At 38.5% G+C, this 13,705-nt stretch overlaps 1 protein-coding gene across 4 annotated transcripts in view; it reads right to left on the minus strand.

The window, feature by feature from the left end:
• Positions 1–13,705, minus strand: part of STN1 (STN1 subunit of CST complex) — a 48,507-nt gene that overhangs the window by 24,737 nt on the left and 10,065 nt on the right. For 3 of the 4 annotated variants that reach the window (XM_072871620.1, XM_072871622.1, XM_072871623.1), the window contains 2 exons: positions 5,387–5,526; positions 581–676 (listed from right to left, as the gene is read on the minus strand). In XM_072871620.1, the coding sequence (XP_072727721.1) occupies positions 581–676; positions 5,387–5,519 (229 nt within the window). In that variant the 5' untranslated portion in view covers positions 5,520–5,526. The remainder of the gene's footprint in view (positions 1–580; positions 677–5,386; positions 5,527–13,705) is intronic. The other variant, XM_072871624.1, reaches the window with a different exon arrangement.

Here is a 13,705-nt window from a genome sequence, read left to right on the forward strand (position 1 = left end):
TGGGAAAAGCAATAGGGAGGAGACAACTCCCAGCTGGTGTTGGCAAGGACTGGTACTATGATGCTTGAGTTAGATTTGCTAAGACTTACGCATCTAAATATAAACAAGCTCCTGACTGCTATTAAAAGCTGGCTCTAAGATACGACAAAACATACAAAAAGTCAGAAGGGATTTCTAAGGTTCAAAAAAGGAAGAAGTGACTTCCCATTTGCAGGCACTGTTAAATCCTTTTATATCTGACCAAAGGAACTGCATATATATATATATATATATATATATATATGAGAGGAAGATGGTAGAATCCAGTGGCAAAGCAATAACCAAAATTAAGATTTGCTAGATGACCCCAAATTAATCACTTAATCCATTTTAACTATTTGTTTCTCTACTTTTGAAGTGGAGATAAACAGTAGCTTCCCTAAATTTGTTAAGTAATCTCAGCTGCAGATATACATTATATTAGGATAAGAGCACAGTTGTTTCAAGAACAGACAATGATCAAATAAAGCAACCTTTAAGTTCTAACGGTAACTAAGATTAGAAGGCTGATAAGTGCAAGAAAGAAAGAAACTTTTCTTACCTCCATAATTATAAAAGGCATCTCGCTCTTTCGTCTGAACCACTATCCCGACAACATCCACCTGTCTTACTGGATGTCCGTTATAAAAGAATATACCTAAACACAGAACATTCTTGATAAGTGTAACTATTTCTTTCCACATCCTACCCTACATAGTCACATTTGTCAGTAATCATACTTTCTTACATATTTAATATATCTTAACTTATACAGTGCCTAGTCATGTGAAAAAAAAACCTGGATCAGTGAGGACTAGGAACACTAGAAGAAAGAAGTATCAGCTCTACTTAGGATACCAGAAGTTGGAACTTTATTAACCTCTTGTTTTCTTGCACATTTGGATCTGAAAAACAGTTTGTTTGCTGCACATGTTAGGGCTTTTTTAGTTTTTTGTTTTGTTGTTTCATTTTGGGTTGGGTTTTTTTGTTTGTTTGGGGGTTTTAGTTTGTGTGGTTTTTTGTTGTTTTTTGTTTTGATTTTTTTACATCTTCATCAGGCTTCAGAATAAATAATAGAACACAATGGAAGCTTCTCACAATGCAGCTGTTCCTGATTAGAGGCAGAGCCTCCAAAAGGAAAACTAACATAATTCTGTCTTTCATTTCTAAAAGAACAGGAGCCATGGGGGGCAGGGGGAGAGAAACAACCCTCTTAGATTGTGGAGTACACTATACAGTCATTGTGGATGGTATCCTGAACTTCAGTTTCTGAAATAACACTGTCTAAAAACATCCCTTCAAAGCTATTTTTGTGCATCTATACAGATGACTTGAATCAGAATAACATGTAAAAACATGTCCAGGAAACAGTGAGGAAACAGAACCCAGTGGACTTTGACAGCACTGAGGTTGCCACATGCTGTAATCCCTTTCAAGAAAGTGACAAGTGTTGTTAAACACAGATGTAAACATTATACACTGAAGTTTCACAGTCCACTAGCAGGAGGAGAATAGGGCAATAAGCTCCAGATATATCCTGGGCTGGCTAATTTTCAGTCAATGTGTTTTGTTCAGTTTTTGAATACTGCTGCTTTACTGAAATATGCCATCTGGGATGTTCAATAACTGTCCTCTGAAAACTAGATAACTCAAGGGACTCAGAAGGGAACATTTGGCTCCATACACAGTAGCAAGTCTTATTCTCACAAAGGGAAAGAGAAACACTGAAGCAAAGCAGTCAGAAAAATGTTCTGTAGAAAAAAAGAAAAATCAAAACCAAAATCCAAAGATAACTTGTCCTACATAGCTGGCAGCCTTAAATGAGCCTGGAATTAACTTTCTTCACGTAAGACAGACAAAAACCCGAAGTTTGAGAAGAAATCACAGGTGATCAGCCAAGCAGCTCATAACCAGAAGTTTTGCTCATAAAAATCCACTGCAATGTTTTGAGGATGCATCTGTCGCTGTCATCTGAGAGCTGGCTATACTAATCATGCAGTCACTGGTCAGGTCTGGCATAGAGAACATTTAGCAGGTCTGTCCACTTTTCTCTCATTCTATTTACCAGGACACCAATAAACACTGCTATAGAAACCCTCAATGGAGATGCTCCCAGTGTATATAATTATTCACTAAACCTTACAAAATCTCTATAAAAGAAGGTCTGGGTCAGTTTCAGGGTAAGTCTGTGGAGCAGAGACTCCAAGCTCTTGACTGTGCAAACAAGCAACATATTATTATGTTCATTTCCCAGTTAGTAAGCTGAGTTTTGGCAAATTGCAGAGACCAGATAAAACTGGTTCTCTCCATCCCCATAAATCACATAGAACTCCACCCTTACTCTGAGAAACTACGTTAATTCATTTGAAAGATGAAGCTATATTTATACTATTAAAAGTTGTTGAACTTGACAACTTCAAGGTGTAAATTGTTTCTCCTGCCAGCTTATTTGTTCAAATTATGTTCATATTGGTAGCAATAATAATATACTAAACATTTGAAGCTATGTGCAAGCACATTCAGTCAAGCTCCTAGTAACCCAGTAAATAACACATACATTAACATGCTGCTACCACAACAGGAAGTCACAGCAGCGATATAGGGGGCTATAGATATAGAGATCTCTAGGGCAAGTTCTGGTCATGTCTTTACCAGCATTATTGAGCACTAAGCTGTTTGCCATGGCTTTAACTATTATTACGTCCTTTTATGCTATTTATTTGTAGCTTCCCTCACTTGTTGATAAGCTGTCAATGCAGTGGTGCATAACAACTCTGAGAAAAGCTCATATCCATGATGTGATTATGTGTTACCACCGAGTTTGACACCCACTCTCATTTCAAGGCCTCTAAGACAACACAATTGATGTTTTTATCTGGGACGTTTTCCAGCCTTCTTGTCACCATTTATAGCAGGAGAGTAATTGGCCAGGTTTACTGCTTTCCTCTGTGTTGTTTTAAGGGATTAGTCATTGTGGCATCAAATCCTAATGCTTAAAAATGGAAAGAAAAAACTTATTAGGTCATTCAGTCCATTTCCTCAGGGCCAATGCAAGACCATTCCGTACAGTAAATTCCTGGCAATCTGTACAGTCAGGATATAGACAATCCCAGTGAAGGGCATCCCACCTTTTTCCTGGGAAGGCTGCTCCACAGTTTAGCAGATGTCATTCTAAGGATGTTTTTCCTGACATCCAGTCTGTGTTTCTTTCCATCCCTCCTAGTTACAACTCCTTGTTTTGCACTCATTCATTCTTAATTGCCATTACTTAATGACTGATTTACAGCCAATCATATACTTAGCTTCAGCTGGTCTTTAACAAACCCATTAAAAGGCAGGAAACATTGACAGCAAACACCTACCTTCTTTCTTCCTCCAAAGATATCTTTTTAGTGTTTCTGTTGTGCTATCATTTGTTGCCAATACATAAGATACATTGAAAGATGTCTGGTTTAGTATATACACAGCTCCAGGAGAATGAACAAAATTCAGAATGTTTGTTCTATGACAAACATTTTTCTATGACAAATTTTCTTAAAGAAAATTTCATTTTCTTTAAAGTCTGGTTTAGAAAATGATACAGGATTGTAAGCAAGATTAGTTGTGCAAAACATCAGATGCACAGGAAGTGGAGAAAGCTCGCATGCACCAATTTTAAAGGCTGATATCTTGACATGACAGATACCACTTCCTTAGGATCATCTTCGAAAAAAAGTAATAACAAAACTGAAAGAGTTCCTGAAGCAGAAGACAACTCACTTAAGTAAAAGAACAGGAAGGGAAGTGAGAAGGGAAATTTAGGTAATTTAGGGGTGGGGGGGGTGGGAAGAGAACAGGATTGTACTTTCTAGGACTGTTCCTGCTCTTGTGAAACGCTTGTTGATGTTTATAAGTTTAATTCTTCTGAGTATATTTTTGTGTGTGTATGTACTAATGTTCAAGTCCAAACTACAATCCTATTCTGCTGACATTTAATTGTTTTGTATTTTGTTTGAAAACAATTAAAATGTCTCTAATTGAAGCAGGAACAGTTTTTACCAGATGCATTTGCTACACTGGTACTACTATAAGACTGCACACTTTAAAAAGGCCTCCAAGTACTACTCACTCTAGTATAAACATCAACAACAGACTGTAGCCTAATTCTTACAATGGATTTAAGACAGAAGTCTCCCATCATGTTAAATAACAAAGAGTTATATATACTGAGCTTTGCAGTTTGTGAAGTCCCTACGTACATAAAAATGGTTGCAAGAAGAGCAAAAACACCACCAGTCCTTCATTTCTGTAAGAATAGCACTGCTGTTATCCTTGCTGTTAAAGAAAAATAAATAATAAGAAAACCTACAAGGCAGAGCATATTCAAAAAGCCACAGAGATGTACCTTGTCTCTGTGGAGAACAAAGAAAAAACCAAACAAAACACCAAAACCAAACAAAAACCCCCACATTCTGCTTAGGATTTACTGCTTTTCCTCATTAATTCTAAGTTGCTTGGGTTCCTCCCTGGTAATCTTGCACCTTGTCAAGCTTCAGTTTGGAGTAAGGAATCCTTCTACAGCAGAAAACATACTGTAGTCTATTTAAAGTCTTCGTAGTGAAAACAGAAATTCAAGGTCAGACACATGTTGCTTTAGACAATGTACACATGTGGGTGATATTGGCTGAAGACCAGGAGGAAACAGACCACAAAGCATACAATTTCCAACAATGGTTAGGAAATAAAAGGTGTAGTATAAGATTCAGCACAGATGCCAGAATTTACAATAAGGTTGTTCAAATGTATGAAGAATGCCATATATCTATCATATCTAGAAATTAAGCAGAGAAAACCTCAAAACCTGTATCTGTTTTATATTAATATTCAGAGGAAAAAGCAAAACACATATACCCAGCAATGTCATCAACTGTCAAAATTTTGCAAGAGGCATAAAATCTTTCTCAAATGTTGTAGAGACAGTGGAAAGATGTAACACATATGGCCAGAAAGGACCAGCATTTTTAGAATTCACTTTATCACAATATAACAAGCACTACCACACAGAGGAAACACAACATTACCTTAATGTAAAAGAGGTTCTGTATCTATATATATATGATATATATATATATATATGAGATATATATATATATATATATATATATATATATGAGAGGAAAAGACATTAGAATGAATGCATTTTATTTTTCACATATATCTCAACCTGTTGTTCTCAGAACTGTTAAAGATACTAATGACACTTAGCTTAGGGGCATGCAAAATTACTTTATGGGTGTTCGTGAAGCATTCTGCAATCCCCGGATAAAAAGCACAACATTAATCAATTATAATTCTGTGTGCATCATAATCAGCACATATAAGTACACACCTGGCACTTGTTTAGATTCTCTCATTTCTTTTATATCTTTAATATAGAGTCTTGCAAATGCAGAAAATACAGGATCCATTCCCCAATGCAGAGAAGGTGTCTCTTCTTCATACTTTTTGCACTCAGACTGCATTCAAAACCTGTGAACACAGAAGAACTCGTAATTATTTTCTCCACAGGTAAAGCACTGTTCGCTTATGTTCCAACTGAATGAAAAAACAGCTTGTGATTTTGCAGATAATAACACAGCAGAGCTGATGAAGAGACACAGGAACTTATCTAATACAATGTTACCTTTGTGTCACCACGTGAAATATTCAAAATATCAATACTGATGATTTCCATGAATTACTGAGACTCCGCAGCAACAGCATTTTGCCCAGCTCCTTCAAATGAAATAGACTTTCAGGGATTTCTCCTCTATGGACCCATAATTGGAGAACCAAATACACACTTCTTTAAAAGAGCAGGACTGTGGGATACTAATTGGTTACTTTGTGTACACTTGATTATTTTTCCACCCCTATAATTTTCTTTCCCTTCCCTAAGATATTCTCCTCATTGTTAATCCTGTGCTTTATTGTGGTGGTGGGGGGCAGGCTTATTTCATATAAAACAAAAGCAACTAGCCCTTCTCTATTTTGGGCATACAGTCTCCAATAACTTTGTAATTGTTACTTTCCCCTTTTACCTCTTCAGATTTCCCTGTTTAGTGCCTGCTATCTTCTGCCATTACCAGAGCCAATTCTCTGCTTATCACAGAGTTGACGTCAAAAAACCAAACAAAAAAACCAAACCAAACAAAAACAAAACAAAACCCACAAAAAACTCCCACCACACCCCACCAAACAGCACTCAATTCAGAAAGGATCCTTGTAGAGATCTGGAAGCTGAATATACTTTTTATTAGCTTCTCCTGTATGGATAGCTAAATTGTTCCCATAAAGCTTTCCGGGTCACCCTCGAATGGGTGTCATCCACTTAGAGCTGTAGGGCAAAGGTGGTAAGTGGACTGATTTTGAATAGTGCGTCACAGGGATGAGATTTGGCAGTTACAGCCTCCTGAGAGGGAGCAGCTCCCTGCTACAGGTTGCCAGCAATCTCTGTAGTCTGCAGGAGACACTTCTAGCTACTGATGTAGAGGCAACATGCCATGAATATCATGATAGCATCTTGCTTCCTTGAGAAACAACAGAGCTTGGATTCTGCATGATTTCCATTTTCACACTTAAACTTTAATTTGGGACAGAAAAACAGAGTGTAGCACAACATGCTAGAGCGTTGCTGACATCTACTCTACACTGTGAAAAGAACTGCAGATGACAATTATATTAATTTCCAAATTCTTTTTTATTTTTTAACAACAAAAGGTTAGTGATACTTTGACCTTCCTTAGACTGGTCATTTGTTTTGCAAGATGTTGAAAGTATTTGATTTAGTCAGTTCCACCAGTCACTTCACCTTCGAGTAACAAACTAAATAGTTTTGTTTACACCTGGATTTATGTCCCTCTCCCCACCACAGGCAGCATTTCCCAACCTATCCCTTTTGCACATGCAATGTCTACTCAAATGCTTCTCACCATCCTTTTCTCACTCAAGCCTCCAAGAAGCACACTTTTTCTACTGCTGAATTGCAGACACTGCTCAGTAGAAATTTATAAACTAAGCTGTTAACTGTATGAACTTAATAATGCAAAGCTGCTATTCCTCCATATGGCAGTTCTCTGGTTGCTTGCTATAGTCTATGTCAAATTTAGACCATAAACTTTCCCAAGCAAACACATGGTTTGAACCTGTATTTTACTTAGCATGCTCATTTTCATAACAAAATTAGTCTTCCCCATCCCTCTCTTTTTGCTTGCAGTCTCTAGTACAAAGTTGCCTGCATTGTCCCTATGCTACTGTGCTTTTTATAGCTTCTATAAAAAAGGAAAAAAAAAAAGAAAGAAAAAATAAATTTAGCCCAACAAAGGTCATGGTGAATTAGAAGAGTTCACACATCAATCGATAAACATACACACTGTAGTCAATCAAGGTTAACATGTAATGAGTTGGAATAAAGAGAAGCACTACTGGTCAGTGTCATCCTGTCTCCCACCCGCAAACAGGAACTTTTAAGGTACAACTTTGTCCTTAATGGTGCTACAGTCCCCCAACTATTGACTTTTAGTGGCACTTCTCCCCTGACAAGAAACATGGATACAATCACAGTGGTGTTCTCTAAGATCATCTTTTATACAAAGTAATATTCCTTTCTGCACCATGCCCAACTTACTCTGCATGATTGCAAAGTCCGTCATAGCTCAGCACCCATTTTTTCCTCCTAGACAGATGGCAGACTGAGCTAACAAGCCAAAAAGAGAGAATTGGGTAACAAGCCTGTCTAACTTTTTGTATTTTGCATGAACAGCCATTCATGGGAGTAAAATGCAGAAGTCACCCCTGCACGTGTGTACATCTGAGGGGAAATCAATGAAGCAGCATCACTGCAGATTAAAAATATCTGCATTTTGGTATTTCAGTAAACAGTTGTCAAGTCTGAAATGCCCAAACGTTAACAGATCACTAGCCAGAAGTCCAAACAACACTTCTAGCTTTAATGAGGCATCTCCCCAAATCTTTTACTCCTTCCCTGTCCTGAAGGGAGAAGGATTTCTGCAGCAAAAGCTCTCTCTCTCTGTCTCAGAAACTACTGGGAGTTAAATCTCAAATTCTGGAGCTTCCTTCTAGCTCCCAGGCCTTGTAACAGGCTCTTCACTGGAGAAATTTACACTCATCGCATCTATCTTCATGTACAGAACCACTCTGCTTGGTTCAAGTCTGCTACAGACACACTAAGTTTCATCTTACAGATCTGGCAAAGATTCCTTGATAAAAAGTAAATTACGCCTCCAGCACTATGAAGGCATCGCAAGATTTCTTGAAGTTCACAGGACAAATCTGCTGAAATCAGGAGTTACAGCCACTTCATCCACACCAGTCTGGGACAGTGAAACCATACTCCAGCCGCTCACTCTCAGCAATGTCTGACAGGCACATGAAGCGCATTCTGCAGGGCAATCTCCCCTTGCCTCTTCATGGTCCCAACAGCCCTCCTAGCCCCTGCCACCACCCAAAACCAAGCCCATTTCCTTCCTTCCCTCCCAAGTGGCCACTTGGTAGCTATATTTGAACAGTGACCTATTTAAAGCCAAAAGCTTGTGGCCTGCTAGGAGGAAAAGATATTTACTGCCTCCTGTACTGCTTGCCTCTACACATGCCTATTACAAGTCCATTCTTCTCGTGGTGTTAACAGCAGTTGTCTTTTTGCTCCCATAGCAAAGGAAGATGTTAAGTCAGAGGAGCAACCCTTTCCAAAGTATCTATTTTTCAGTTAGTTTCCAAGCTTGTTTCAGGCAGATTGACAGTATTAGAAAACATAATTCTTACAAGGCAGATAAAATTCTTCCAATCATTTTCTTGTTTGCTATATAACAGTATCTTCCCATAACTTTAAGTTGGGACAGGAAGCCTCTCTATGCCAGGCAGAATATCCCAGGGGTTAATTAACTAGTGAGTCATCCTGGCGAAAGTGGAACTTTCCATTTTGCTGGAAGTGTTTTCAGCTCCTAACTGGTACCATTGGTGATACGCTATCAGCAAGGAAGATAACAGCTACCCAGTACAATGAAGAAGATCCAAGGGGCAAATAGCAGGCATTATGGAGATGCACAGCATTATAATCAATGAGAACACAGATAGCTAACAATAGACAACTCTGAACAGATACTATATGTACAAATGTTTAAGGATTAAACTGGCTTTTGCTGAAAAACAGTGATAAGGCTTAGCAATACAAACAATACAGAGTCCTAGCAAAAGGTCATCCCTTTCTGCATTTTGTTTTAAATGCAGTGTAATGAGTTTACAGTTGCTGTAGTGCAAGAATTCAATCCTGCTACAGGAGAAAAGAGGCAAGAGAAGCATCTGGTCCACAAGTTTATTACATATATGTATTCTATTTTTACCTCTCTATAAAATAACTCCAAAGAAAGGCTATAAAGGCATAATCAAAAACAAAAATAGAATTATGTTCTGCTATTTGGACCACTTCTTGGGAAAACAATTCTGTTTCAAAGGCAAAAATCTAAAGTTTACACAGTAGTGATCTAAATACAAATAAACAAAAGCCTCAATTTGAGATTATTCTAGACACTAACCTATTAAAATAAGGCTGTCACCTACTGCTATCAATGTTAGTTTTCCTGACTGTAGTGAGAATTAAACCAAGTTCATAATGCTCAGAGTTATCTTGTGAGCTCAGCAAGGTATTATCCTAAAAGTGAAAGAAGGGAAACCAAGGAAAATTGGCAGCCTTCCCAACAACACCACCACCCAAAACCAAGCCCACTTTCTTTCTTCCCTCCCAAGCAGCCTACCTAGTAGCCTTGTTAGAACAGCTCCCCATTTAACATCCGAGTGATTTGTTCAACACAATCAGCCCTGGCCAATAAATTTCTTGGCTCCTATTCCTGTGTTCACCTGTACCTTTTTCAAAAATGGTAAATGATCAAGAATTGGTCTTCTTCCAATCCCAGTGAAATGGAAACCCCAAAGAAAAGTATCTGTTTTAATGTTTCTTGTCTTTTCTCCAGATGTGATTAACAACCAAGGCTCTCAGAGAAAACTGCCTTCATTTGAGATTAATTGTTTGGAGACATAGAAAAGGTATCTTGCCAGCAGTTGTCTGCAACTACTCTGCAACTGCAGGCAGACCACTGCAAAGATTCTTTCTAAAGTTAGCTGCAAATCAGAAACAGAATATTTAGCCACCAATACAGGCAGCTTAAATATCATACCAGGCATTCACTCTTCTCTAAAGATGGCCAGTACTATACTAGCACTGATGAATTACAAACGAAGCTGCTCCTGAGCTGTTAAGAGTTGCCAACCCAGTACATTAAAACAACTTAAAGTCACCATTGGTTTACTGAAATAAATCAGGCTACAAACTGTGGCTGTTAAAGAATTGCTTAATGGGTGAGCTATCCCTGCCACAGAGAAAGCAACTTGTAGGAGGAGCAGAGTTAACAGCTGGGTTTGTAACAACCTCTATCATCTGAATTGAACTCATCTGTGTTTGAGTCAACAACCTACAGGACAAATGAGTATTATTCAATTTTTCATGATCAGCAGAGGCAATTCCAGCATGATACAGTTAAAAACACCGTATTTCAAGAAATGTTTTTAATTACCCAAGGCCACATACAACATTTTAAATTAAAAACAAACCAACCCAATATCTTATTATACAAGTAGATCTTAGTGAGCTGGAGAGTAAAGCCTTTGGTTATAGATAACATGGAGTAAAGATTCTAAAAATGAAACTCACCCATAGACTTTTTAAAAATATATAATTAAAAGAAAGTTTTCAATACCAGTAACGACAAAAACTATCACCAAGACCAAAATACATCACTGAAAGACAAAAAAGGCTCCTGAAAAAATGTGTATTGATATCAACTTCACAGCTGTTAGAAAACTATCACACAGTAAGATAAGGTCAGTTTGGATCCACTTCCTACCTGGTGATTCTATTAAAAATCAAAGTAGGGTAAGCATTTTCAGTCTTTCCTAATAAACTACCTTCTGCTGCTGCTCATGTGAAGTCCTGTAAGTTTAGATGCTACCTGCTGCAACAAATGTCCGTAAGGGCACTACATGTCCTGTAGGTCTTATATACAAGGCAAGTACAATTCCAATTTTAAAAAGTAGTTTTGAAACAAAATTGAGAGAGCTAGAATTCCTCTGAACTTCCAGAAGTTTAGCAGTTCCTGAAATATTACTTGTACAAGCGTTAAGATCTAACATCCCAAGATAACACATTTACCAATAAGAAAGAATTACAGAATTTTTCTTAAAGATACTGCTTGAAATTTTAAGCATCATATGTCTTAATTACATTAGATTATATTACAATACACTCCCCTGGCAATGGAAGATGGTGCAAGACAAAAGACGCATCACCACAAACTTTAGCCAGTAGGGAGTCTATCAACAACATAGAAAGGTATTGCCCACAGTGTCTGTAATAATCAGGATATAGATAGGAGCAAACAAGCCTTGTTTTATCAATAAACTGACACCACTACCATGTAATAGTCTTCCAGTGGAGTTAATGTCTCCATGTCATAACCTGTAATGTATTTCCCTCTCTCTGTTTTTTTTCCTTTCCACAGCACTGCCTTCTGGACAGGCGTATGTGGCTGCAGGAGACCAGACAGACTGGCTCCTCCAACATCAACAGTCTTGGAAGGAAGGGGGACAAAGCTTGCAGTTCTAGATTGCCTTCTTTGGCATTGCAACTTGTTTTATATGCGAGTCAAACCTTGTAACAAGGCTTTGGCACCCAATTTTCCAAAAGCATGATTCTGGAAAACTAACAAGGAAGTGTGAAATAAAACAAAGAATAGAAGTAGCTCCTTCTGATCCTTGTCCCATGCATTTTAACTCACAAGATATTTTCCTACATATCAAGAAATCAGTAAAGCACTTAACAGACCAGTAAACTAGCTCTATATGTTTATTTGTCATGGACAGCTATGAGCTTACCATAAATAAGGTAGTAGTAGTCACTACTGATAGTTAGAAAGCTTCACTTGCTATTTGTATTTTAAAGCTATTGGATAATCACGCTGAAGCACCTTCTTCAACTAATTCTCTAACCTGTCTCGAGTGAGGGCAGGAGGAAGTCTATGAAGATGGTTAATTCTCTCTGAAAGCTCTTAATCACCCACAGTGCTGCCAGAATAAGCTGAGCTGCTGAAAAGACATTCTTTCACTGGGAGAGAAGGTTCTCAGTTGTTAGTGTGAAATAAAAACAAACAAAACTAAAAATAAATTACTTCTTATAAAAAGTTTGCTGCTTGGAAAAACATCAGTATGGAAGCTTTGATAGCAAGAGGATTCCAAACAGGCTCTTGGCAAAGGAAATTTTTTTTTGACAGATACATGTAATTTACTGATCCAACACAAAGGAATATTAACTTAATCAAGCTAACTAACAGAGCAAAGAGAATAAAACCTAATTCAGCCCGGCTTAAGGCAACACAGTTAGCTTTCCTACTTTGGTATAGCAGCGTAAGACAGATTTAGTGCCACTTCCTGAATGAACGTTCTCAAATTTCAGAAATTTGAGTAGAAGTAGCAAGCATTGGTTAATAGCTTTCTGAAGCCATTGGGCCTGTGAACTCCATGACAAGGTTGACTCAATTTCTAGAGGCAAGTTTTCCTGCCCATTTCCCTCCCTCCCCTTTAAATTAGTTTATGCATCTGGTATGAATTAAAACAGCCTCTGGAATAAATCAGAATTTATATGAACTTTTATGGCACAACAGAGCACTCCATTACAACCAGAGACTTCAAAATAATTAACCTACCATTTGGTCTAGGTGCAGTTGTGATGAATTTTTCAATATATTCCCAGCACCCACCAAAGCATTAAATTATGACAGACTTGCTTAATGTACTGAAATCAATTTAAGTTTTTCTTTGCTATACAAGTGAACCCTTTAACTATATCAGAGCACTGTTAGGCTGTGCTTGAAACATGGTGTCCAAATAGCACTGCTGTTGGTCCAACCTGTCAGCCTCACCTCTGTGCCTGGGAAGGTCATGGAACAGATCCTCCTAGAAGCTATGCTAGAGCACATGGAGGACAGGGAGGTGATTCAAGACAGCCAACATGGCTTCACCAAGGGCAAGTCCTGCCTGACCAACCTAGTGGCTTTCTACAATGGAGTTACTACATCAGTAGACAAGGGAAAAGCAATGGATGTCATCTATCTGGACTTCTGTAAAGCCTTTGACACGGTCCCCCACAACATCCTTCTCTCTAAATTGAAGAGATATGGATTTGATGGGTGGACTGTTCAGTAGATGAGGAATTGGTTGGATGGTTGCATCCAGAGCATAGTGGTCAACGCCTCAATGTCCAGATGGAGATCAGTGACAAGTGGTGTCCCTCAGGGGTCCATACTGGGACCAGTGCTGTTCAATATTTTCATCAATGACATTGACAGTGAGATCAAGTGCACCCTCAGCAAGTCTGCAGATGACACCAAGCTGAGTGGTGCAGTTGACATGCCAGAAGGATGGGATGTCATCCAGAGGGACCTGGACAAGCTGGAGAAGTGGGCCTGTGTGAACCTCAAGAGGTTCAACAAGGCCAAGTGCAGGGTCCTACACCTGGGTCGGGACAATCCTCAGTTTCAATACAGGCTGGGGGATGATGTGATCGAGAGCAGCCCTGTGGAAAAGGACTTGGGGGTACTGATGG

Source organism: Ciconia boyciana, chromosome 8 (genome assembly GCF_034638445.1).
Source record: "Ciconia boyciana chromosome 8, ASM3463844v1, whole genome shotgun sequence".
In the NCBI taxonomy this organism is placed as follows: Eukaryota; Metazoa; Chordata; class Aves; order Ciconiiformes; family Ciconiidae; genus Ciconia; species Ciconia boyciana.